At 36.8% G+C, this 24,340-nt stretch overlaps 1 protein-coding gene across 1 annotated transcript in view; it reads right to left on the bottom strand.

The window, feature by feature from the left end:
• MED13 (mediator complex subunit 13) overlaps positions 1-24,340 on the bottom strand; it is a 96,751-nt gene that overhangs the window by 56,061 nt on the left and 16,350 nt on the right. Inside the window, exons 4-8 of the mRNA XM_027518955.1 lie at positions 12,641-12,786; positions 11,596-11,793; positions 9,997-10,191; positions 9,279-9,441; positions 8,992-9,102 (exon numbers count right to left, since the gene is read on the bottom strand). Of these exons, the coding sequence (XP_027374756.1) occupies positions 8,992-9,102; positions 9,279-9,441; positions 9,997-10,191; positions 11,596-11,793; positions 12,641-12,786 (813 nt within the window). The remainder of the gene's footprint in view (positions 1-8,991; positions 9,103-9,278; positions 9,442-9,996; positions 10,192-11,595; positions 11,794-12,640; positions 12,787-24,340) is intronic.

Here is a 24,340-nt window from a genome sequence, read left to right as displayed (position 1 = left end):
GTTGAGTTTTAAACCAACTTTTCCTACTCCTACACTTTCATCAAGAGGCTCTCTAGTTCTTCACTTTCTGCCATAAGGGTGGTGTTATCTGCATATCTAAGGTTATTGATATTTCTCCCGGCAATCTTGATTCCAGCTTGTGCTTCTTCCAGCCCAACATTTCGCATGATGTACTCTGTACAGAAGTTAAATAAGTAGGGTGACAATATACAGCCCTGACGTACTCCTTTTCCTATTTGGAACCAGTCTGTTGTTCCATGTCCAGTTCTAACTGTTGCTTCTTGACCTGCATACAGATTTCTCAGGAGGCAGGTCAAGTGGTCTGGTATTCCCATCTCTTTCAGAATTTTCCATAGTTAATTGTGATCCACACAGTCAAAGGCTTTGGCATAGTCAATAAAGCAGAAATAGATGTTTTCCTGGAACTCTCTTGCTTTTTCGATGATCCAATGGATGTTGGCAATTTGATCTCTGGTTCCTCTGCCTTTTCTAAAACCAGCTTCAACAGCTGGAAGTTCACGGTTCATGTACTGTTGAAGCCTGGCGTGGAGAATATTGAGTATTACTTTACTAGCGTGTGAGATGAGTGCAATTATGAAGAGTTTGAGCATTCTATGGCATTGCCTTTCTTTGGGACTGGAATGAAAACTGACCTTTTCCAGTCCTGTGGCCACTGCTGAGTTTTCCAAATTTGCTGGCATATTGAGTGCAGCACTTTCACAGCATCATCTTTCAGGATTTGAAATAGCTCAACAGGGATTCCATCACCTCCACTAGTTTTGTTCATAGTGATGCTTCCTAGGTTGACTTGACTTCACATTCCAGGATGTCTGGCTCTCTAGGTGAGTGATCATACCATCGTAATTATCTGGGTCATGAAGCTCTTTTTTGTCTAGTTCTTCTGTGTATTCTTTCTACCTCTTCTTAATATCTTTTGCTTCTGTTAGGTCCGTACCATTTCTGTCCTTTATTGCACCCATTTTTGAATGAAATGTTCCCTTGGTATCTCTAATTTTCTTGAAGAGATCTCTAGTCTTTCCCATTCTGTTGTTTTCCTCTATTTCGTGGCATTAATCACTGAGGAAGGCTTTCTTATCCCTCCTTGCTATTCTTTGGATCTCTGCATTCAAATGGGTGTATCTTTCCTTTTCTCCTTTGCCTTTCACTTCTCTTATTTTCACAGCTATTTGTAAGGCCTCCTCAAACAACCATTTTGCCTTTTTGTATTTTCTTCTTAGGGACGTCTTGATCCCTGCCTCCTATACAATGTCATGAACCTCTGTCCATAGTCCTTCAGGCACTCTATCAGAGCTAATCCCTTGAATCTATTTCTCACTTCCACTGTATAATCATAAGGGATGTGATTTAGGTTATACCTGCATGATCTAGTGCTTTTCTCTACTTTCTTCATTTTGAAGTCTAATTTGGCAATAAGGAGATCATGATCTGAGCCACAGTCAGCTCCTGGTCTTATTTTTGCCTACCGTATAGAGCTTCTCCATCATTGGCTGCAAAAAATACAATCAATCTAATTTCGGTGTTGACCATATGGCGATGTCCATGTGTAGAGTCTTTTCTTGTGTTGTTGGAAGAGGGTGTTTGCTATGACCAGTGTGTTCTCTTGGCAAAACTCTATTAGCCTTTGCCCTGCTTCATTCTGTACTCCAAGGCCAAATTTGCCTGTTACTCCAGGTGTTTCTTGACTTCCTACTTTTGCATTCCAGTCACCTATAATGAAAAGGACATCTTTTGGGGGTGTTAGTTCTAGAAGATCTTGTAGGTCTTCATGGAACCATTCAACTTCAGCTTCTTCAGCGTTACTGGCTGGGGCATAGACTTGGATTACCATGATATTGAATGGTCTGCCTTGGAAACGAACAGAGATCATTCTGTCATTTTTGAGACTGCATCCAAATACTACATTTTGGACTCTTTTGTTGACTATGATGGCTACTCCATTTCTTCTAAGGATTCTTGCCCCCAGTAGTAGATAAACTGGTCATCTGAGTTAAATTCCCTCATTCCAGTCCATTTTAGTTCGTTGATTCCTAAAATGTTGATGTTTACTCTTGTCATCTCCTATTTGACCACTTCCAGTTTGCCTTGATTCATGGATCTAACATTCCAGGTTCCTATGCAATAACTGCCCTTTACAGCATCGGACTTGACTTTCGTCACCAGTCACGTCCATAACTGGGTGGTTTTTTTTTTTGCTTTGGCTCCATCTCTTCATTCTTTCTAGAGTTATTTTTCCACTGAACTCCAGTAGTATATTGGGCACCTACTGACCTGGGGAGTTCATCTTTCAGTGTCCTATCTTTTTGACTTTTCATGCTGTTCATGGGGTTCTCAAGGCAAAAATACTGAAGTGGTTTGCCATTCCCTTCTCCAATGGACCATATTTTGTCAGAACTCTCTAATCCAATAAAAAACATCTATTAAAAAACTCCTGGAGAAGAAAATGGCAACTCACTCCAGTATTCTTGCCTGGAGAATCCCACAGACAGAGGAGCCATGGGGTCGCTAGAGTCAGACATGACTTAGCGACTAAACTACAACTAGTAGAAGAAAAACTGTCTTTATTCACAGAACACATGGTTAGAACTTTACAATGAAGGCATTAGGCTGATCACCACCTTCTCAATCTTAACATTATTAAAAGTGGGAAAACCAGGCACATGTCTCCTCTGATGTGACACCATACAAAGCAACACAACACTACCTATGAAATATTCTCACCAAAAATATTACACCTGAATCTCACTAAGCCTCTAAATCAGTAGCGCCCAAAAGAATTTTCTGTGATGACAGAAATGTTATGTGGCTGCTGCAGATTTAAAATGATACTTATGCAATGGAGGGACTAAATTTTTAATTTTATTTAAAACCAGTTAAATAGCCACTCGTGGTTACAAACATAGCTAGCTAGTATTGGAGGGTATGGCTCTAGAGCTACCTTCCATTTTCAGAAATACAAGGAATAAAGAACAAGTTAAAATATATGACAAACTGAGAAAATTTGTAATGTGGGACATTCTAGAGAACAACTTTTCTAGTTTCTCCAACCAAGTCCATGTCATAAAAGGGGGAAGAGGACTACAAGAGAGACCTGGAAAACTTAATATCAATTCTACATTCCTTGTTTGAATCCTGGAAGTCAAACTAAACACAAAAAGATATTTCTGAGACAAATCTATATAAAGTATCAGATGACACCAATAAAATGCAGTTTCTTTTATCAGATATGATAATGGAATTATGTAAGAAAATACTGACTTTTTTTAAGAGTTGCATGCTGGAGTAGGAGTGAAATGAAGATACTTGAGATCTGCTTTAAAAACCTTCAGCAAGAGTACAGCTTTGAGGACTAGCCAAATAAAGCATTATATCAACAGTATTATAGAGTACTATGAACTTGAAAAAACAAAGTGGAAACTCTATGTGCTGACAAGGAAAGATACGTAGGATAACTGTTTTTCTAAAAAGCAAGTTAGACAACAGTATACATAGCACGATTCCTTTTGAAGAAATGAAAGCAAGCAGGCAGATCTACATACATACATAAGAGGGAGAACTTGTCATTTTAATTTTTATATAGATATGCATTATTAATAGCATTTAAAATTTTAATAAAATTATTGGCTATTAAAAAAATGAACAGTAGTTCTTACCCAATGTTAAGAATAATCCCTTCTCTACCTACCCCCTCTTTGAATATTTTCAACAACAAGGACCACATTACCTTATGAGGAAATGCATTCCATCATCAAATAGCTCTAGTTGTTAGAAAATTATACTGAAATAGAAACTTGTCTTTTCTATGCCAGACATTCATATGTGTGTGTGTGTGTGTGTGTGTGTGTGTGTGTGTGTGTGTATATGCATTTTTCCTATACCCAGGTATTAGTCTTATATTGAACTCTATTTCTAAAGCTGTCCTGCCAAGAATGGTATCCAAAGTCACACGTGCCTTATAATGTAAAACATACTTTAATTTTTAAAGACATTTATGAAAGAATGTCAACTAAAATTTTTTTTTTTTTGCTTTTCAAAATACAGTTGATTTCTATAAAAGTATTTTACTCATGTTAATTTGTACTGGGCTTATTATTTTTTTTAATAAACTAAGCAGTGCTTTAAAATTTCTCTAAAATTATATAAACAGACATGTTGTTTATTCTTTTGTGACCCCATAAACTAAATAACCCACTAGGTTCCTCAGTTCATGGAATTTCCCAGGCAAGAATCCTGGAATGGGTTGCCACTTCCTTCTCCAGGGGATCTTCCCAATTGAGGGACTGAACTCACATCTCCTGTATTGGGAGGTGCATTCTTTACCACTAAACCACCAGGGAAGCCCCATAAACAGACATAACCCATATAAATAAAAGCACATTCAGAGCCTCTGTAACTTTTAAGAGTGTAAATGAGTTCTGAAACCAAAAATTTAAGAATTCATCAAGTTATGCAAGGCACTAAGGAGAGAAACAATCTCTAATAATCTAAGGTGTTCCAAGTATACCAGGGATACAAAAAGTATCCTTCTGTGAGGCTAAGAACTATTAATCTGAGCTATATAAGAACAGCAGTGGCTCTCCAAAACTTTGGTAACATCAAATCATAGTCCCTTTCTTCTATATAGATAGACCTTTGCCTAAAAAGTCTAATCTTTAGAGACAAGTGAATTTCACACTAAAAGTCAACAAAGGGGAAATTTTTCTAAAAAAGAAACTGTCCTGAAAGTACAATCCAACAAAATGATTCCTTTAGATTATGTTTCCTACTGACTGAAGTTCCTAGTATTTCAATGTTAATATCTAAAATAATTGCATCACTTTCTACTTATATAGCTTGCTAAAGTTTAATTTTCTTATGCACATTCCACCAGACTAAAGCCTAATAACCATAAATGTGTAATTTTTAATCTCACTAATAACTAAAAAAAAATGCCAATTAAAATAATGTTATGTTTTTCATGTTTTATGTTTTATTATAATGGGAAAAAAATAATTTTAAGGGCAGTTCTCAGATCAGTGAAAGCACAAGAAAAACCAATACCTTTGTATGTAAAAAGTGGAAGTAAAACTGGTAATCCTTCTGAAGTCAAAACAAAAGTATTTAAAAAGGTCCCCTCACCCACAACTGTCTATCACATCACCCACCTAATTTTATTTCCTTCTTAGCACTCATCACTCATCAATTTTAGATTAAGAATTCTTTTTGAAAACAAATTAATTATCTGCCCCTCCCCTTAGCATGCAGGCTTCATAAGAGGAGAAGCCCTGTTCACTAATGTATCCTGAACCTTGGACATCATCTATCACTGCGTGTTTCCAAAAAAAAAAAAAAAAAGACCTAGCAAGTAATTGATAGTCACAAAATTGTTATTTTACTTTTAAAAAGTTAAACACAAGCTAAAAACTTTTGCAAACAACCTATTTGCCCATCAATCCTAGAATGATTAAAAACACTATGATACCTATATTCAGTAGAATATCAAGAAGTTTTTTAAAACAGTAAGGCAGAGTCACAAGTAACTAGAATGAAGAGATTGCAGGCACATTAAGTGAAAAAATAAGTTGCTAAATACTTCGGTATTATGTTTCCGTGTTGGGAGGAAAAACATATATACACACAAAATTACACACACACACACACACACACACACACAAAAGAATAATACTTAACTGGCAAGTAATTATTTCTAGTGAGAAGCGAGTAGGATTTGGAAAGAGAGAGCACTCAAGAGGTACTTCAGCTCTATTTATATAATTTAAATTCTTAAAAATCACATATACTCATGCAAACTGCTTATATAACTATGCAACTTTTTTTCAAATCAATTTCCAAGAGAAAGGTCCAGTCCTATCTTTCACACAGAGTTAACTTACTACAGAGAATCATTTACAAAAAAAAAAAAAACACAGGAAAATGAGGTAACAGAGAAAGTAGTAACAGCAGGGAGCTTCAATCACTACTATGACTGAAAGGACAATAAGATGATGTAGTCCCATCAGATCACAAAAGCCTGGGACGATGCTAGAACCACAGCAGGAACTACCTAATGGAAACTGGGACCAGGGAAGAACCAGCTGATAAAGGGACACAGCTGTTGCTGGAGCTGGCTCAAAAAAGGGGTGGGGAAATACCCTGGTTTCTTCCAATCTTAAGATTACAACTAATCTTCTGTTAGTGCCTCCAACTAGTCAATTCCAAAAAACAAGTGAGCCTAATCAATCATCATGCTGTACATCTTAAAGTCATACAGTATCACTGTCAATTATATCACAATAAAGTTGGGAGGGGAAACCAACAAAACACGTTGAAAGCAAGGAAGCCTACAAAATGTAATTCCCTGCAATACAGAATAGGGCAGGGAAAAGATACGGATAGATGTGATAATAAGCTCGTTGACTGGCACAGTCAGTTATCAGTGTATGCCCTACTTCTGATATTCTATGGCAGGAGAGGACTCACACGTATGGTGGCTCAAAGTCCATTTCAAGCCTTACTTAAGTAAAAAAGAACCAGATTTGGGGGGAGGGGCAGGGGTAGAGCAGGAATCTAAAGTACAAAATGCAATAGTAAAAAAGTAAATGATTAGAAACACTATTTACTAGATGGGTAAAATTACCAAAGTTAGTCAAATACATAGATTATATCAAATTTCACCATATGAAATCTCTGTATTCTGGAGGAATTTCTGGAAATCTGAGACAAAGTATGTCTTTAAAAATAAAAGTTTAGCTTAGAGACCAAGAATTAACACTTATGTTTACCAATGTGAACTTTGAGTGTCTTCCTCTAAAACTAATCCAGGCAAATAGCCTTAAAACCTAAATCTTTCAAAAAGAATAAAGCAAAGCCTAGGTTAGAAACTAAAACAGAAGAGCTGCTACCAAAACATGCCAATACAGGGAAAGAAAAGCCTAATTCCATTATGCATTCTAGTGGTCTTAAACCAGGGATTAGCTAACTTTTTCTGTAAAGGACCAGACGGTAAATATTTTAGGCTCTAGGAGTTATACAGTCTCTCCTGTAACTAATCAACTCTGTAAAAGCAGCCACAGTTAGTACATGGATGAACAGATGTGGCTCTGTCCCAATAAATTCTTATTTATGGACACAAAAATTTGAATTTCACGTAACTTTCACAAAATATTTTCTATTTTTTTTTTCAAATATTTAAAACTGAAATCATTTCCGCTCACAGGCCATACCAACCACGTGAGCCAGATTTGGCCAACAGATCAGTTTGCCAACCCCTGGTCTCAGACAAAATAATGCACTGAATCCCTATGTTTCAAAACTAAGTTTGATTTTTCCCTCCAAGGTGAGTACAGCTTTTAACTATTTTAAACTGTTCAAAAGGAACTAATCCATCTATATTTTTAATCCAATCTATCAACAACACAGGTGCATTTTTTTGTTGTTGTTCGCCCCCATCCCCACCTGCACTCCCAACCTGGCGCTTCCCTGATGGCTCAGTGGGTAAAGAATCTACCTGCAGTGCAGGAGACACAGGTTCCAACCGTCCCTGGGTCAGGAAGAATCTCTGGAGGAGGAAATGGCAACCCAGTCTAGTATTCTTGCCTGGAAAATTTCATAGAGGAACCTGGCAGACTTACAGTCCATGGGGTTGCAAAAGAGTCAGACATGACTGAGCACATGGCCCACCTCCATCCCACCCCCAGCATAGATGGACTTATTCAGGATAAGCAGAGAACAGCAATATGGGGTCTACAAACATGGTTAGCAAAGAGTGAGTTCCCTGTATGGCAAGGGAAGGCCAACACTTTGATAGAGGAATAAACGAAGATGGGACGGGTATAGTAAACAGAGTCCATGGTTTTTCGTTGGCCTCACCCTTGTTGGAAAGGAGAGGAGTGTTTCTTCTTTCTGTTGTGCTCTTTGATTGTCATACACAGTGTGAGAGCTCCCCCCATTCTGGACAGAGGCAAGTTTTTAACGAGGTTGACAAATATTTTAAAATGTAGTCTTTAACCCAAAGAAATCTATATAAACATAAATTTAATCTATGCAAAAACACACCAGAACACTTGAAGGGGTGTCACTGTACTCAAAGCTAATATAAGAAAAACCCTGACCCTAACCTGCATGCCTCCTTCCCTCTGGCTCACAACCATGACAGTAAGAGGTGGCTGGTCAGTGCAGGAGACACAGGTTCCAACCAATAAACAAACCGTATTTATTCACAAGTCCTTGATTAGGGGGTGTCAGTGCCATTATTTGTTTACTCATCTGCAAAAGCATATGATCTGCCTTTAATCTGTAGACTAAAATAATAAACTCTTGGCAATACAATCTGCATCCCTTGATAACCAAACCTCATCCAAGTCCCTAAAGAATTCCATGTACATTCATTCTTCCACTGAGCTTTCAATCAATATAGTCTATTAGAAAGCCTGTATTTTTACAGCTTTGGTCCCTTGTATAATATTATTTTCTGAATCTTAGTTCAGCATTTCACCTACAGCTTGACCAAAGGGATGCTATAAGAAACTGCTGCACAAAACCCAATATTGAATTTACTATAAAAAAATTGAGAAAAATTTTATCTAGTATATCATGCATCATCTTTTTTATGAGGACCCTTGGGAGAAATTTCTCAACCACAGTGCTATTTATGAACAGTTTTCTCAAGAGACTTGTGTTACTCTTACCTTATAGATACTATATATTCCATAATTCAGTATAAAATTCTTTTAGGCTGTGAATTCAAGCTTTCACAGTCCAACTCTGGTAACTGTGTAAGAATCTATGACATACATTTTTATGTACTTCTATAATTAGCTCCATATTACTGAATTTTTATTTTCCTCAAACTTTTTTCTTTTGGGAAAAATCCTGACACTGTGTTTATATATTTTTATCTCAAACAAAGTGGGGCATAAGTATGCAATGGCGTAAGAAACTATCACACACATATATGTACTTACATCATTCAACTGGGGGAAAAAAAGTACTTACCTCAAACAGCTGCAATTTGTTCTTTGTGTGGCTTCAACAAAATCCCAGGATGCTACTTTATCAGCTGTCTCTTCTTCACACAGACCACCTGATGAAGCCGAATACTTCCTCCTAAAATTTGAAATTATATAATCTTTAGAATTCATAAAAATTTTTGTAAAATTGAATTTTTTAAAATCAATTTTTTTGAATTAAAATCATAAGAATGACCACTTATACTTTCAGATCTCTTATCTCCAAGTAACTACCAACATGCAATTTTTAAACTTGAAGATGAAAATACATACTTGTTCTGTGCTCTGTTCATATTACATTCTTGCCAAACTCTATCCACCACATGATTTGCTAATTTTCTGGGTATCTTCCCACCATGATGGCTAGTACTATCTGAGCTGAAGCCATCAGATACTGAAGAAAATTTGATCCACTTCTGGGCAGACTGAGGATCAACTGAAAACAAAAAAAAATTGATTGTAGGAGAATAAAGGCAGGTTAAAAAGAGTATTACTTTGTTTTCTGTTTCTTTGATTCCTCATACAACTTGCTCCAGCCATCTGGTAAGCCTACTTACATTTTGAGGAAAAAAAGCAGGTCACTTCACTTAAAATACAAAAAGCAAAAAAATTTGAACAGGAGATGGGCAATGATGGTAGTATTATATTAATGTTAATTTCCTGACTTGGAAGATTAAATGTTAGTCATATAGAAGAGAGTCCTTAATTTTGGGAAACAGACTTAGTGCTTAGGCATAATGAGGCATTATGTCTGCAGCTTGTTCTCAAATGGTTCAGAAAACGACCCACGTTAAGGAATATATGCATAGAGAGAGGGTGATGGAGCAAATATTAACAATTTGGGAATGTGAATGAGTAGAGCTTTTTGTAAGGTACTTGGCAAACACTTCAGTAAGTGTGAAATTATTTCAAAATAATTATTTTTAAGTGTTTATTATATTCAAGAGAACAGATTTACCACTAGAGCTAATAAAACAGATTAGTACAACACCTGTTTGGACTTCCTCAGGAGATGTAGGTGGTGTAAGAGTAACCGAAGACATAGCAGGATCTCTTGTGGAAGCAGGCACTTGGTGGACACCCAAGCAAGAAGCTGAACAGTGAGAGGATCCCACAGAGCTAGGAGTAGGAATGTCTGACTGAGGGACTAGAACAAAGCATGCTGGGTAGATCATTCGGACACCAGCTAAAAGGGGGGGAAAAGAGGAAAATCAATTACCTTTGGGTTTGTAATGGGATTTGTTTCACTCAAAAGTGCAATAATGGAAAAGCAGATACAAAATGATCACATTTGTTAAAATAAAAATACATTAAATATAAAATACATTTAGTGTATTTTTATAAATATACACTCTTTCTGGTAAAATGTTTTTCTGAAAAGAAACCACAAGAAGCTGGTGGTAGTGGTTACCCTTCGTGAGAGAGACTTAGAAGAAAGCAGCTTTCTTGTTTCACTTTTGGATTTTCTAACCATGAATGTGCATTACTTAAAAAAACTGTATTTGCAAATTTGATCAAATTTATTTTAAAACTTTAACAAAGGTAACTGGCACTAGAATTATGGACCTTTTTATTTTCTTCTTTATATATCTCTATCTGAAAAGTCTAATATATGTTATTGTGTTTTGTTCCTGTTTCTGACACAACTACTCTGATAATGTATTTACTGAAACTGAATACTGATACTCCTTCGATTAAAAAAACAAAGAAGGTAATCTTCATATAACATTACCATATGAATTCATTAAATACAATGCTGCAAACTTTAATCCCAATTATCTGCTCAACCATATATTCCCCACACTTCCCACATCTCTCTAAGGTGGAGTATACATCTGCACTCATTGTTAGGTTGGATGTGCACCTTGCTCTGGAATCTACATGCAGGTGACAAATGCCGCGACCCAACAAGAACTTCAGATACACTTGCAGGATCACTGCAGCCTCTCCTACTTTACGTCCTCTGCCTTCATATTAGCATGTCTCAAATATAGTTTACCTTGTTAACTTAGGTCCCTGAAGAGGAAGATGCATGTAATACAGCGTACCTAAGCAGAGCTGACCTGGACAGAGCTAATCAGCCACAAGGTCTTTAGGTATACATTTTCTGCCTTTCAAGTCATCAGAGGCGACAGTTTTACCAAACATTAAGATACTGCATCACACAGGCTGTCAACTTTCTCACCTCCAAATATTCTTCATTCACAATTATTTTCTTCTCACCTTTAGCATGCTTCCCTCTAGGTGGGTTATAGTTCCCTTCCCCAATGACTGACTTGGCCATATACTAGTTTTTACCTAATGGAATGTAAGCACATGCCACATATGTCATATCCTAGCAGAAGATTAAATATACTTAATATAGTTAGGCTCAGTTCCTATTATTCCTCTGTTCTTTTAAGAATATTATGTCCCAGATACTGGATATTCCTTGAACCTAGGTTGCAGAATGAAAAGATACAAGAAAGCAAAACCAAATGTTTGATATTAAAAGCCACTAAGATATTAAAGAGTTATATCATTCAGCAAAAGCTAACTAATACATATAGTCACACATTTCCCACTTAGGATTAATACTCAGAATCCGTACCAACAAGAACTTCTACTGCAGCTAAAGAATCATCTTCCCAATCCATATCTTCCTGTTTTTCTTCAGACATCTCCTTCAAACAAGATGAGATAGGATAGAACTGTTTCCATTCACCAATCAATTTTTTTGTAGCTGAATCGGACATCTTGAATGCCTGTCCTGTGAGAGTGCCATTTAGTCCAAATGGGCTTAAGATAACTAGAAACCCAAAACAGACATTAAGTAAGTAACTGAAGACAATTATACCAAATAAGATGACACTGAATAGTATGGCAAATAATTACGCAATTCAAACAAAGAAAAGGAAACCCATAATGATCAATTCCAGAGAAAATGAATTTACTGTACTTCATTAAGTGAAGATAAAGTATAACCCCGAGTTTATTATAAAACTTAAGATTCTGTCTACCCAAAAATCTCAGATGGATAGTTTCAACATAAACTGTGAATATTCGTATATCCTTCTATTTCTCTTGACTTTCCACTAAGAAAAAGCAATTTAAGGAAAAACAACATATAAGTCCTTATTATATACTGCCATATAAATTTTAAAAGAGCAAATAGGAAGCTTAGAACTAAAACAAGAACACACTGTCTTACAAAGAACACACTTGTAAGAACTCACAGTCCTTGCAAACAAATACTTTTTTTTTAATCATCAATCTTACAAAATTATTTCCTCTAGAGTTCAACCACTTTCATGGTATGAATTATATCAAAAGTCCTATGTACCTACATTAAACATGGCTTATGTGAACTGATACAAAAGATAACCTTGAATATATATAACATGTATACCATCTATAGCCTATTTAAAAGAACACTTTAAAATATGCTAACATTCATGTACAAGAACTTTTAAAAATAATATTTGCATTAAAAATTTATTTAATTGACGTAGTACTCTAACAGGAAAGAAGTAAACTACATTAGAATCACCATTAGGCTAAAGACTGGGGGAAATCTCATTAATCTCTACCAATAAGCTTTTTTTCTTGAAACAACAATAAAAAAATCAAGGAACTATACCCATAAAATAATCTACCTTGAAATGGGCTATTAGACTGTTGAGCAAGGGTGATATGTTCTTCACTAAGAAGGTATACAGGTTGATGTTGATTAATTTCCACACTGGTACAAACATTGCTGTCTCCATGCAAGAAAAAGGTGAAAGAGCAGGACAAGTGTTCACTAATAAAGAAGAAAAAATAGTATTTTAATAATGATTTATAGCCAAAAACAAAGTCAGTTTGCTTTTCTTTTTTAAGAAGTTACACCACAAAAATGCACATTCTCTTTAACCCAAAAATTCTACCTTATCACCTAAAGGGAAAAAAATGAAATCACAGATATAAGCAAAGATTTAGCTATAAGAAATGTTCTTCACAGCACTGTTTATAATAGGAAAAGCTGCAAAGAAAGGAACCATTAAACAAGTTAGGTACACCCACACATAATGATAATATAGCCACTAAAATAAATAAAGGAGGGGGACTGCGTTTGATGGGAAAGGTAATAGTACAGTTTAGTATAGTTTCAATTTTTTTTTAAGGAAAAAAAGGTTATGTTGATGAAAAAAATCTATGCATACAACAGAATTAAAAATGATCTAATTTTTATTTCTCCCTTATTAAAAAATAAATGCAAACATATTTTCTCATATTATTTCTGAAACTGGGCTGAATGCAACTAATCAAGCAGCTAATGTGCTGCCCTCCCCCTCCCCAATGAATATTTTAAAGCAATGATGAGTGTTATAATTGAAGGTATTCTAGAATCAAAGTTACAAGCAAGATAGACCATCTTAGGAAATTTAGATATGACTGGGTATACAGATTGGAAAATGAAAGTTCCCAAGAGGAAAGTAGATATATCCATAAAGTAAAATTTAGAAAAGTCGAGTGGCCCAGAAGAGAATGAGATTATACACCAAGAAGAATTTACTCACCTTATTCCTTCTCCAAACACTTATCCTAAGAATCATCTTAAAGAACGAATTCTTTAAGCTATAACCATTAATAAGCTTGAAATATATTGTATACATATATAAACCCCTTGAATTTTTTCTGGACTAGACAAGGGTATAATAAATTAAGTTACAGTAAAAGTAATTACTGTATTTTCCCCATCCCAGTAGCTTTTGTTGTTAAATTATTTTCAGGATAATTTTGAATTTACAGAAAAGTTACAAACATAGGAAGTCCCCATATACCCTTCACTCAGTTTTCCTTAACGTCTTACATAGCCATGCTTCATTGGTCAAACAAGCAATTAACACTGGCACATTACTACAACAAACTCCAGTTTTTTATTTGTTCACCAGAGTTTTCCACTAATATCCTTTTTCTGTTCCAGAATCAAATCCAAGATATCACAATGCATTTACCCAATTATTTTTTTGCTTTAGCTGTATTGAGATTTAAGTGATAACTACAGGAAATAAAATTATTTATATTATTTAAAAATAAATTAAGCTCATTTCTTCTGATTAAAAAACCTAAGTCCTTTGGAATAACTATGGTTGGGTAATTACAAAGACTATAGATATTTGCTTATATTAAGACATAAACGCACTCTATATTAAACAACCAAGTGAAGACAAGTGTTACTCCTTTTATTAAAAAAGTGTTTTGTAGCAAACCACATGACACTATGTTAATCTCAATCATTTAATTACAGCTATGCTAAGTGATACAACAAAAATTATGCACAGGATACTAAAAGACTGTCTTAACAAGACCTAAATCATGAAAATAAACTTATATACATACATTATATATATATAATTCCTAAGGGAAAAAGAATCACACTTGGGTAACGCCATAAAAGTTATTACGTCCTATGATACCTTTTATCAGCCTATCCCCCCCATAACTCTTATTTCTCCAATTTCATTTCTTACTTATTGTTCTCTAATACTTCCCCCTTTTCCCTCAATAGACCCCTCTGCTGTTTCTTAAACACATCAGGCCTTTGTACCTACTGTTATTCCATCTGGAACACTCTAGATAGCTATACTCACCTTCACCAACCTTTCTCAGATTTTTAAACACCTTTTAAGTGAGGTCTTCACTGATCACCCTCCTTTAAATTGTTCTTCTGGGATTTGTTTTGGCTTAAGAAATAATCAAAATCTAACTTATTACACAGTTTATTTCTTATAGTCACCAAGAATGTAAGCTCTGCTGGAGAAGGAATATGTTTCCTTCATATAATGTTGTATTCCTGTATTGATAGAACAGGTCCTTGACACATAGTACTAAATACTGTAGAATAAAATCCATATTTCATCTTTTTTTTCCCCTAACCATTCTCCTTTTCTTATCAAATCTGCAGAGTTGTGCAAGCAAGATATCATCTCCAATTTTTCAATTTCTCCAAACTTCCTACCTTCAACTAATCCATCACTAATTCCTACTGATTCCAGTTCTTAGATAATTTTTTTGTTGTCTTTTTAAGGTCTGAGTAGTTGTTAAAATCTCTAATTTACCTTTCTTTACAACACTGCCAGCGATCTAAAAATTAATTCTAATCATGCAACTGGGAGGCTCAAAATCAATAGTTTTCCAATGCCTTCAGGACTAAGTCAAAAAACCCCTAAAACCTTAGCACAGCACTTTAGATCTTCCACAATCTGACCCTTGCACTAAACTCTCTAGACCAAGATCACTTAATCCACCAAGAATTACCCCTTTGTTTAGATACCTCACATAAGGAGAATCATACAATATTTGCCTTTTTGTGACTGGCTTCTTTCACTTAGCATAATGTCCACAAGGTTCATCCATAGTGTAGCACATGACAGGATTTCTTCCCTTTTAAAGGATGAACAATAATTCACTGTATGTTTATAACACATTTTGCTTAGCCATCATCCATCAATGGATATTCGTGTTGGTTCTACCCCTTGGCTATTAAGAATGCTGCTGCTATGAACATGGATGTGCAAAATGTCTTCAAAATCCTGCTTTCAATTATTCTGGATACACACTCCGAAGAAGGTCTGATGGATCATATGGTATTTTGTTTTCAATTTTTGGAGCAATCCCGTAACATTTTCCACAGTGACTATACTATTTTACAATCTCACTAATCATGCATAAGGGTTCCAATTTCTCTATCCTTAGTAACATCTGCTATTCTTTATTTCAATAGTAGCCACCTAATATGTTTTTGGGCTTTTCTTGTGGCTCAGCTTGTAAAGAATCCACCTGCAATGTGGGAGACCTGGGTTCGATCCCTAGGTTGGGAAGATACCCTGGAGAAGAGAAAGGCTACCCAATCCAATATTCTGGCCTGGAGAATTCCATGGACTACAGTCCATGGGATCACAAAGAGTCGGACACAACTGAATGACTTTCACGTTTTTATTTGTATTTCTGCGATTAGTGATACTGAGTAACTTTTTTTTTAAGATTTATTTATTATATTTTTGGCTGTGCTGGGTCTTTGTTGCTGCACATGGGTTTTTTCTAGTTTCACAAAAGAAGGCTACTCTCTAGTTGTGGTGCATGCTTTTTATTGCGGTGGCTTCTCTTGTTACGGAGCACAGACTCTAAGCGTGCAGACTTCAGTAGTTGCAACTCACGGGCTCAGCTGCCTCACAGCATGGATTCCTCTCAGAGCAGGGATAGAACCGTGCCCTCTGCATTGGCAGGCGGCCTCTGGATCACCAGGGAAGTCCTGAACATCTTGTCTTATGCTTATTGACCATTTATATGTAGTCTTTGAAGAAATATCTATTGAAGTATTTTTCCCATTTTTTAATTGGGTTATTTGATATTTTGTAGAGTTGTAGTTCAGTTCAGTTGCTCAGTCGTGTCCGATTCTTTGCGACCCCATGAATCGCAGCATGCCAGGCCTCCCTGTCCATCACCAACTCCCGAAGTTCACCCAAACTCATGTCCATCGAGTCAGTGATGCCATCCAGCCATCTCATCCTCTGCCATCCCTCCCAGCATCAGGGTCTTTTCCAGTGAGTCAACTCTTTGCATGAGGTGGCCAAAGTATTGGAGTTTCAGGTTCAGCATCAGTCCTTCCAATCTTTATAATGCTGGCTATTAACACCTTAGCAGATACATGATTGCAAATATTCTCTCCAATCCATAATGCAAAAAAAAATTTAGGTTGGATATAGTCCCATTTGTCTATTTTTGCTTTTGTTGCCTGTCTTTGTGCCATAACCATAAAATCACTGCCAAATCCAGTGACATGAGGCTTTTCCAATATTTTTTTTCTAGGAGCTTTATAGTTTTAGGTCTTACATTTAGGTTTTTAATTAATTTTAAGTTATTTTTTGTATATAGTATAAGATAAGGGTCCAAGTTCATTCTTTTACATGTGAATACTTGTTTTCCCAACACCGTTTTTTGAAGAGAATGTCCTTTCCCCACTGAGTGGTCCTGGCACACTTGTCAAAGGTCATTTGAACATATACACAAGAATTTATCTCTGAACTTTCTATTCTCTCCCATTGGTTTACATGTTTGTCTTTATGCCAGTACCATACTGTTTTGATTACTGTAGCTCTGTAATGTTTTGTTCATTCCTCCCTTTATCCAGACTTTGTAGTTCTTCCTATTAGAGGTGAAATATACTTCTCCAACCCTTGAATCAGGCTCGCTTTGTGACTTGCTTTGGCCAAGCAGAAGGTTGAAGAATACTTATATATTTCACATATAATTTAGCTTGTCCTCTGGTGCTTCTGTCATCACAAGAATATGCCTTGACTGGTTCACTGGTCGAAAGAGGGATGAGAATCATACAAAATACACCTCTACTCATACTACAGTTTACAGTGACTAGATTGACTAACTCCTAGCTGACCTGCAGGTACACTAGTGAGAATATGTAACTGTTTTAAATCCCTGTGTTTTGGGGTGGTTTATTACACAGCCATACCTGATATAAAAACTGGCACCAAAGGTGAGGCACTACCATAAGAAAAACCTAAACATGTGGCATTCATTTTGGGATCAGAGAATTGGTAGCAAAGAATACAAACACTGAAAAACAGTCAGGAAAATGGGAACCTATGTTAATATAATACATGAATACTTCACAGAACTGTTGCCTGAAATAATCTGGAATGCAGAAAACATGCCTAAGTGAACTTACTGCAGGGCTGGAAAATAAGTTTCCCAACAAAGCAATAGTGTGGACTATGTTATAACAGAGCTCAAGAAAATACCAAATCAAGAGCGTGAATCTCAGGAACTTCCCTGATAGTCCAGTGGTTAAGAATCTGTTTTCCAATACAGGGAATGAGGGTTCAATCCCTGGTTGGGGAAATAAATCCCACATGCCACAGGGCAACTAACCCTGCGCACTGCAACTTGAGAGTCCCTGTGCTACAACAAGAGAAGCCCTTGTGCCACAAAAAAGACCCAGCATAATTAAAAAAAAAAAAGTGTGTAAAATCTCAGACCCTCTTGTTAATACCAAACACTACTCTTAATACCAGCTGAAACACTGGGATTTTTTTTTTAAACAGATTTTTTTAATGCAATGAATTGAAGCACAATTCGAATATACTTCAATTAAAAAAATACATTAGAATGACAATTCAGGTCCTCTGTGCCTATGGAGACAAGGCTAACTTGAATAAATGCGAAACTACTGGCTTGCTAAAAAATAATTTTGGATTTTTTAATTAACTACCATTGCTATAAATAAGGACTGAGCAAAATGTGCATTTCTTCTTCTGAAAGCGGGACTACTAAAATCAACTTGTTAAAAATTCAACACCTTTGTGAAATAACATAAGTATTTTTCCTACTCCTAAATAAAGTATTTCTTTGTAACACAATTAACCACTTTTTAACAGTTTTACTAAAGAAATCTTTACCACCTTCCTTTTAAAACTTACTGATATCTGTAAAACAATTATCCTTCAATTAAAAAATAAATTAGAAATAGAACAAAGTGATAAAAAGGTGCTGGCAAATCATTACGGACATGAGCCACATGACCTGGTGTATAATAAATGCTCAGCAAAATTTACTGTGTTGAAGTTCTACATGGTAATGGCTTCTTTCTATGTAACACGTACTTTGTTATTGTCAAATCTCAACTTTTTTTTCTTACTATCTTTTAATTATTATCTAGGCCCTGCTGCTGCTGCGGCCAAGTCGCTTCAGTCGTGTCCAACTCTGTGCGACCCCATAGACAGCAGCCCCTACTTCTCTTTAATTATCTTTCTAAAGCTATTTTTATTAGATTTAATTCAAATGTAAAAATTTGTACTAGGAAAACATACTAAAATGCGATCATGTTGGAACTCTTTTCTCTTTAATCATATGTTTTCATATCTGGAAAGATAAAAGAACTCTTAGAAGGGTTGCTTTCAGAAACAGAGTATTGGTGGAAAAGCAGACTTTCACTAATTAGTTCAGCAAATATTTAATAAAGCACACATTATGTGTTAGACACCATGCAAAGTGTAGGCTACGCAGAGGTGACCAAGATAGAAAGAGTCCCTGTCTTCATGAATTTCACAACCTAATGGAAGAGGCAGGCATTTTATGTGCACACACATAAACACACATACCTATACATGCGTTCGTACATATACGTATTTATTTACTTAAAAGACTGTAATGAATGATACAAAAGAAAAGGATGTTAAGAGAGAACTCACTAGAGGGAACTAATTTAATTTGGATGGAAGGCGGTTTAGGAAGAGTGATCTTTGTGCTGAAATTTGAAAGATGAATCAGTTTACAGGGCAAGAAGTAGAGGAAAACATTCCAGATAGAGCAACCAGCAGGTCCAAAAGCCCTGGGGCAGGAAGGATTTTGGCTTACTTGAAGAACTGAAGATCAGTATCAACTGGAGTATAGACAGGAGCAAAAAACTGGGATTAAGATGGAAGAGGAACAAGCAGGTCAGAATATACAGAACGAGGCAGTTTGAATTTTGTTCTAAAGTGCAAGGGGAAATTATTGAAGGATTTTTAATCAGAGGAATGATAGTATCTGATTTTTTTTGTTTTTACTTGGGACATCTCACCAGCTATTAGAGAAGAGAATCCACAGGATATGTGTGCATGTGTACACGCTCAATCGTTAAGTCCGACACCTTGCAACGCCATGTACTGTAACCCTTGAGGCTCTTCTGTCCACAGAATTTTCCTGGCAAGAATAATGGAGTGGGTTGCCATTTCCTCCTCTAAGGGATCTTCCCAACCCAGGGGTTGAAACTGTCTCTCTTGCGTCTCCTGCATTGGCAAACAGATTCTTGACCACTGAGCCACCAGGACCTAGAGCAATAATAGCCCAGGTGAGAGACAATGGTCACTTGGACTAGGGTAGTGACAGTAGAAATGGACAGAAGTGGGCACATCTACAATGTGTTTGGGAATTTGGTGATGGATTACATACGGGAACCAGGAGGTCCCTAGAATTAAAGCAGTATCTGATGACATGAGCCTCAGGGTACAGCATACAGATGTCTAGAGAAGGAGCAGGTTTGGGGTAAAGATCAAGAAATCAGTTTTTGGACAAAGTAACTTTTATGATGTGGTGGAGGTTTGGGTTTATAGTATAAATCTGGGGATTATCAGGGTGGATGGTATTTACATCTTTGTGAATGAATGTGATCACCTAGAGAGGGAATGTTGAGAAACAGAGGGAACTGGCCCTAGGGAGCTCTAAAACCTGCAGCTTTAGTATAATAGAAGACACTCACAATCGGGACCAAGAAAGAACAGCCTGAGTGTCAGAAGAAGACATTGAGAAGAATGGATGCTGTGAAAGCAAAAAGCATTTCAGTAAGAATTACGCCCATTCTTGTACAGCTGAGGTATGCGCTTGTGCATGTGTGCATGCTCATTTGCTTTAGTCATGTCCAATCCTCAAACTACCGCACAACTGCACTCATCTCACACGCTAGTCAAGTAATGCTCAGAGTTCTCCAAGCCAGGCTTCAGCAAAACGTGAACCGTGAACTTCCAGATGTTCAAGCTGGTTTTAGAAAAGGCAGAGGAACCAGAGATCAAATTGCCAACTAGAGAGTTCCAGAAAAACATCTATTTCTGCTTTATTGACTATGCCAAAGCCTTTGACTGTATGGATCACAATAAACTATAAAAAATTCTGAAAGAGATGGGAATACCAGAGCACCTGACCTGCCTCTTGAGAAACCTACATGCAGGTCAGGAAGCAACAGTTAGAACTGGACATGGAACAACAGACTGGTTCCAAATAGGAAAAGGAGTACATCAAGGCTGTATATTGTCACCCTGCTTATTTTACTTACACGCAGAGTACATCATGAGAAATGCTGGGCTGGAAGAAGCACAAGCTGGAATCAAGATTGCCAGGAGAAATATCAATAACCTAATAAGATATGCAGATGACACCACCTTACAGCACAAAGTGAAGAGGAACTAAAAAGCCTCTTGATGAAAGTGAAAGAGGAGAGTGAGAAAGTTGGCTTAAAGCTCAACATTCAGAAAATGAAGATCATGGCATCTGGTCCCATCACTTCATGGGAAATAGATGGGGAAATAGTGGAAACAGTGTCAGACTTTATCTTTCTGGGCTCCAAAATCACTGCAGATGGTGACTGCAGCCATGAAATTAAAAGACGCTTACTCCTTGGAAGTAAAGTTATGACCAACTTAGATAGCATATTCAAAAGCAGAGATATTACTTTACCAACAAAGGTCTGTCTAGTCAAGGCTATGGTTTTTCCAGTGGTCATGTATGGATGTGAGAGTTGGACTGTGAAGAAAGCTGAGCGCCGAAGAACTGATGCTTTTGAACTGTGGTGTTGAAGAAGACTCTTGAGAGTCCCTTGGACTGCAAGGAGATCCAACCAGTCCATTCTGAAGGAGATCAGCCCTGGGATTTCTTTGGAAGGAATGATGCTAAAGCTGAAACTCCAGTACTTTGGCCACCTCATGCAAAGAGTTGACTCATTGGAAAAGACTCTGATGCTGGGAGGGATTGGGGGCAGGAGGAGAAGCGGACGACAGAGGATGAGATGGCTGGATGGCATCACTGACTTAATGGACATGAGTCTGGGTGAACTCCGGGAGTTGGTGATGGACAGGGAGGCATGGCATGCTGCAATTCATGAGGTCGCAAAGAGTCGGACACGACTGAGCGACTGAACTGAATTGAACTGAATCCTTTGTGACCCCAGGGATTGTAGCCCACCAGATTCCTGTCCATGGGATTCTCCAGGCAAGAATACTGGGGTGGGTAGCCATGTCCTTCTTCAGGGAACATTAGGTTTTTTTTAAAAATTACTCACAAGCCGCCATACATTTTCCTCAAAGAATGTATCTAAAGTAAACAAATATACGCAACCAATCCCATTACTAGATGTGGGAATGCTTACAAAGCCATATTTACACTTTTCTTTCTAGTGACCTCTTTTCTGACAAAATTATTCTATAACTGTTAAGGGGTACAGAAAGTATATATACATAACATCATTTCTAAATATTTTTTCTAGGTATTTTTATCTTAGCAAGCCAACAGTGTTCAGAGAAGGTTATGCCCATTATACATTGCTTGTTGTTTAAGTACTAAGTCACGTCTGACTCTTTTGCAATGCTGTGGACTGTAGCCCTCCAGGTTCCTCTGTCTGTGGGATTTCCCAGGCAAGAATACTGGTTTGGGTTGCATTTCCTTCACCAAGGGATCTTTCCAACCCAGGGATCAAACTTGCCTCTCCTGAATGGCAGGTGGATTCTTTACCACTGAGCCATCTGGGACCCCAATTATATGTACTGACATAAAACAAGCAGAAATCAACTTTCAAAGCATCTCTCTCCAAAGAGTGGATAAAAGATGTGGTTAAAAAAAAATTAAGAAAATTTCATATTAAACTAGTTAGAATGAATATATATATAGTTTTTAACATTATAACTCTATACAGTTTTTTCAGAAAACATTAAAAGATAAATTTTGCCGACAAAAAACTAAGAATTTAAAGGGGAATAACTAAAAATTCTCTATGTCAAGGGAAACATTTACTAAGGAAGTGACTCAAGTAATAATAATCTACACATAGGTAAACTGCAATTTGATTAAGTTTAAGGTAAGTATGCTATGGAAACCACCACGAATGCTGTGTGCTTAATGCAGATTCCAAAAGCTAAATTGCAAACACTTTCAAGAACGTCTGCAAGTTTAAGCAACAACCTAGAACAGTCCATTGTTCCTTATTTTTAATGTTCATTTGGCTGCCTGGGGTCTTGGTTGCAGCACGCAGGATCTTCGTTGACATCATTTGGGATCCTTAGTTGTAGCACATGGGGCTCAGTAGTTGTGGGGCACAGGCTCAGTTGCTCCGTGGCATGTGGAATCTTTCAGACCAGAGTTCAAACCTGTGTCCTCTGCATTGCAAGGTAGATTCTTAACCAGTGGACCACCAGGGAAGTTCATAGTCTTTATCTTTAAAAGACAAAGAGGCTTGGAGACCTGTATTTTATATCCTCATATTTAATCAGTGAACTATAGTTAAAACTACAGCTTTCAACTGTTTCATTTCATACATAAAATATTAAAAGAAAATAAACTCTCCATTCCTACTCTCTGTACTACCCTACTAAACAGCAAGCTCTCAATTCCAGTTGCCTATTTTAGGAAAAACATCACACCATATACTGCTATGTTTCCTATACACACTGATCTAGTTGTAATAGAAAATGGTTTAAAATAAACCAAGTTTGTGCATGTATAGGAGGAAAACAACTAAAAATTCTAAATATGGGATAAATTTTCTCAAATTCTTACACAAGTACACCTTGCTTTCCTGTGCTTCACAGACAACTGAGGGCTTTACAAATCGAAGGTGTGTGACAACCTGGCACTGAGCAAGTCTGCTGGCACCATTTTCTCAACAGCGTATATTCACTTCATGTCTGTGTGTCACCTTTTGGTAATTTTCACATTTCAAACTTTTTCATAATTATTATACTTGGTATGGTGATCTGTGGTAAGTGATCTTTGATGTTACTATTGCAAAAAGATTATGACTTGCTGAAGGTACAGAGAATAGTTAGCATTTTTTAGTAATAAAGTAAGTTACGTACACTGTTTTCTACAAATATTGCTACTGTATACTTAATAGACTACAGTTAGTGTAAACGTAACTTTTATACGCACTGGAAACCAAATAATTCCCTGTGACCCAATTTATTATGATGTGTGCTTTACTGTGGTGCTATAGAATAATAAGATTCAACACAATCACAATAAAAATTGAGCAGTTATTTTGCAGATACTGACAAAATGACTCTAAGGTTTATGTGCTGTGCTGAGCTTAGTCGTGTCCGACTCTTGGCGACCCCATGGACCCCTACCAGGCTCCTCTGTCCATGGGGATTCTCCAGGCAAGAATACTGGCATGGGTTGCCATGCCCTCCTCCAGGGGATCTTCTCAATCCAAGGATCAACCCAGGATTCTTTGCCATCTGAGCCACCAGGGAAGCCTAGCAATAGTGGAGTGGGTAGCCTATTCCTTCTCCAGAGATCTTCATCTTCCCAATCCAGGAAAGGAACCAGGGTCTCCTGCTTTGCAGGCGGGTTCTTTACCAGCTGAGCTACCAGGGAAGCAATTATCTCCAAGGTATACCTATATTAAAGGTAATCTAGTCAGAAAATATTATAGGCCAAAGTGAATGTTAGGTAATACCACCATACTAAATTTGCAATGGCTTGTCTTTCGAGGAGAGAGATCATTTTACAACACCACTTCATTTTTAGTACTCAGCACTTAGAAAAGTGGA

This window comes from Bos indicus x Bos taurus, chromosome 19 (genome assembly GCF_003369695.1).
Source record: "Bos indicus x Bos taurus breed Angus x Brahman F1 hybrid chromosome 19, Bos_hybrid_MaternalHap_v2.0, whole genome shotgun sequence".
Lineage (NCBI taxonomy): Eukaryota > Metazoa > Chordata > Mammalia > Artiodactyla > Bovidae > Bos > Bos indicus x Bos taurus.
This window is presented reverse-complemented; position numbering and strand designations above follow the sequence as displayed.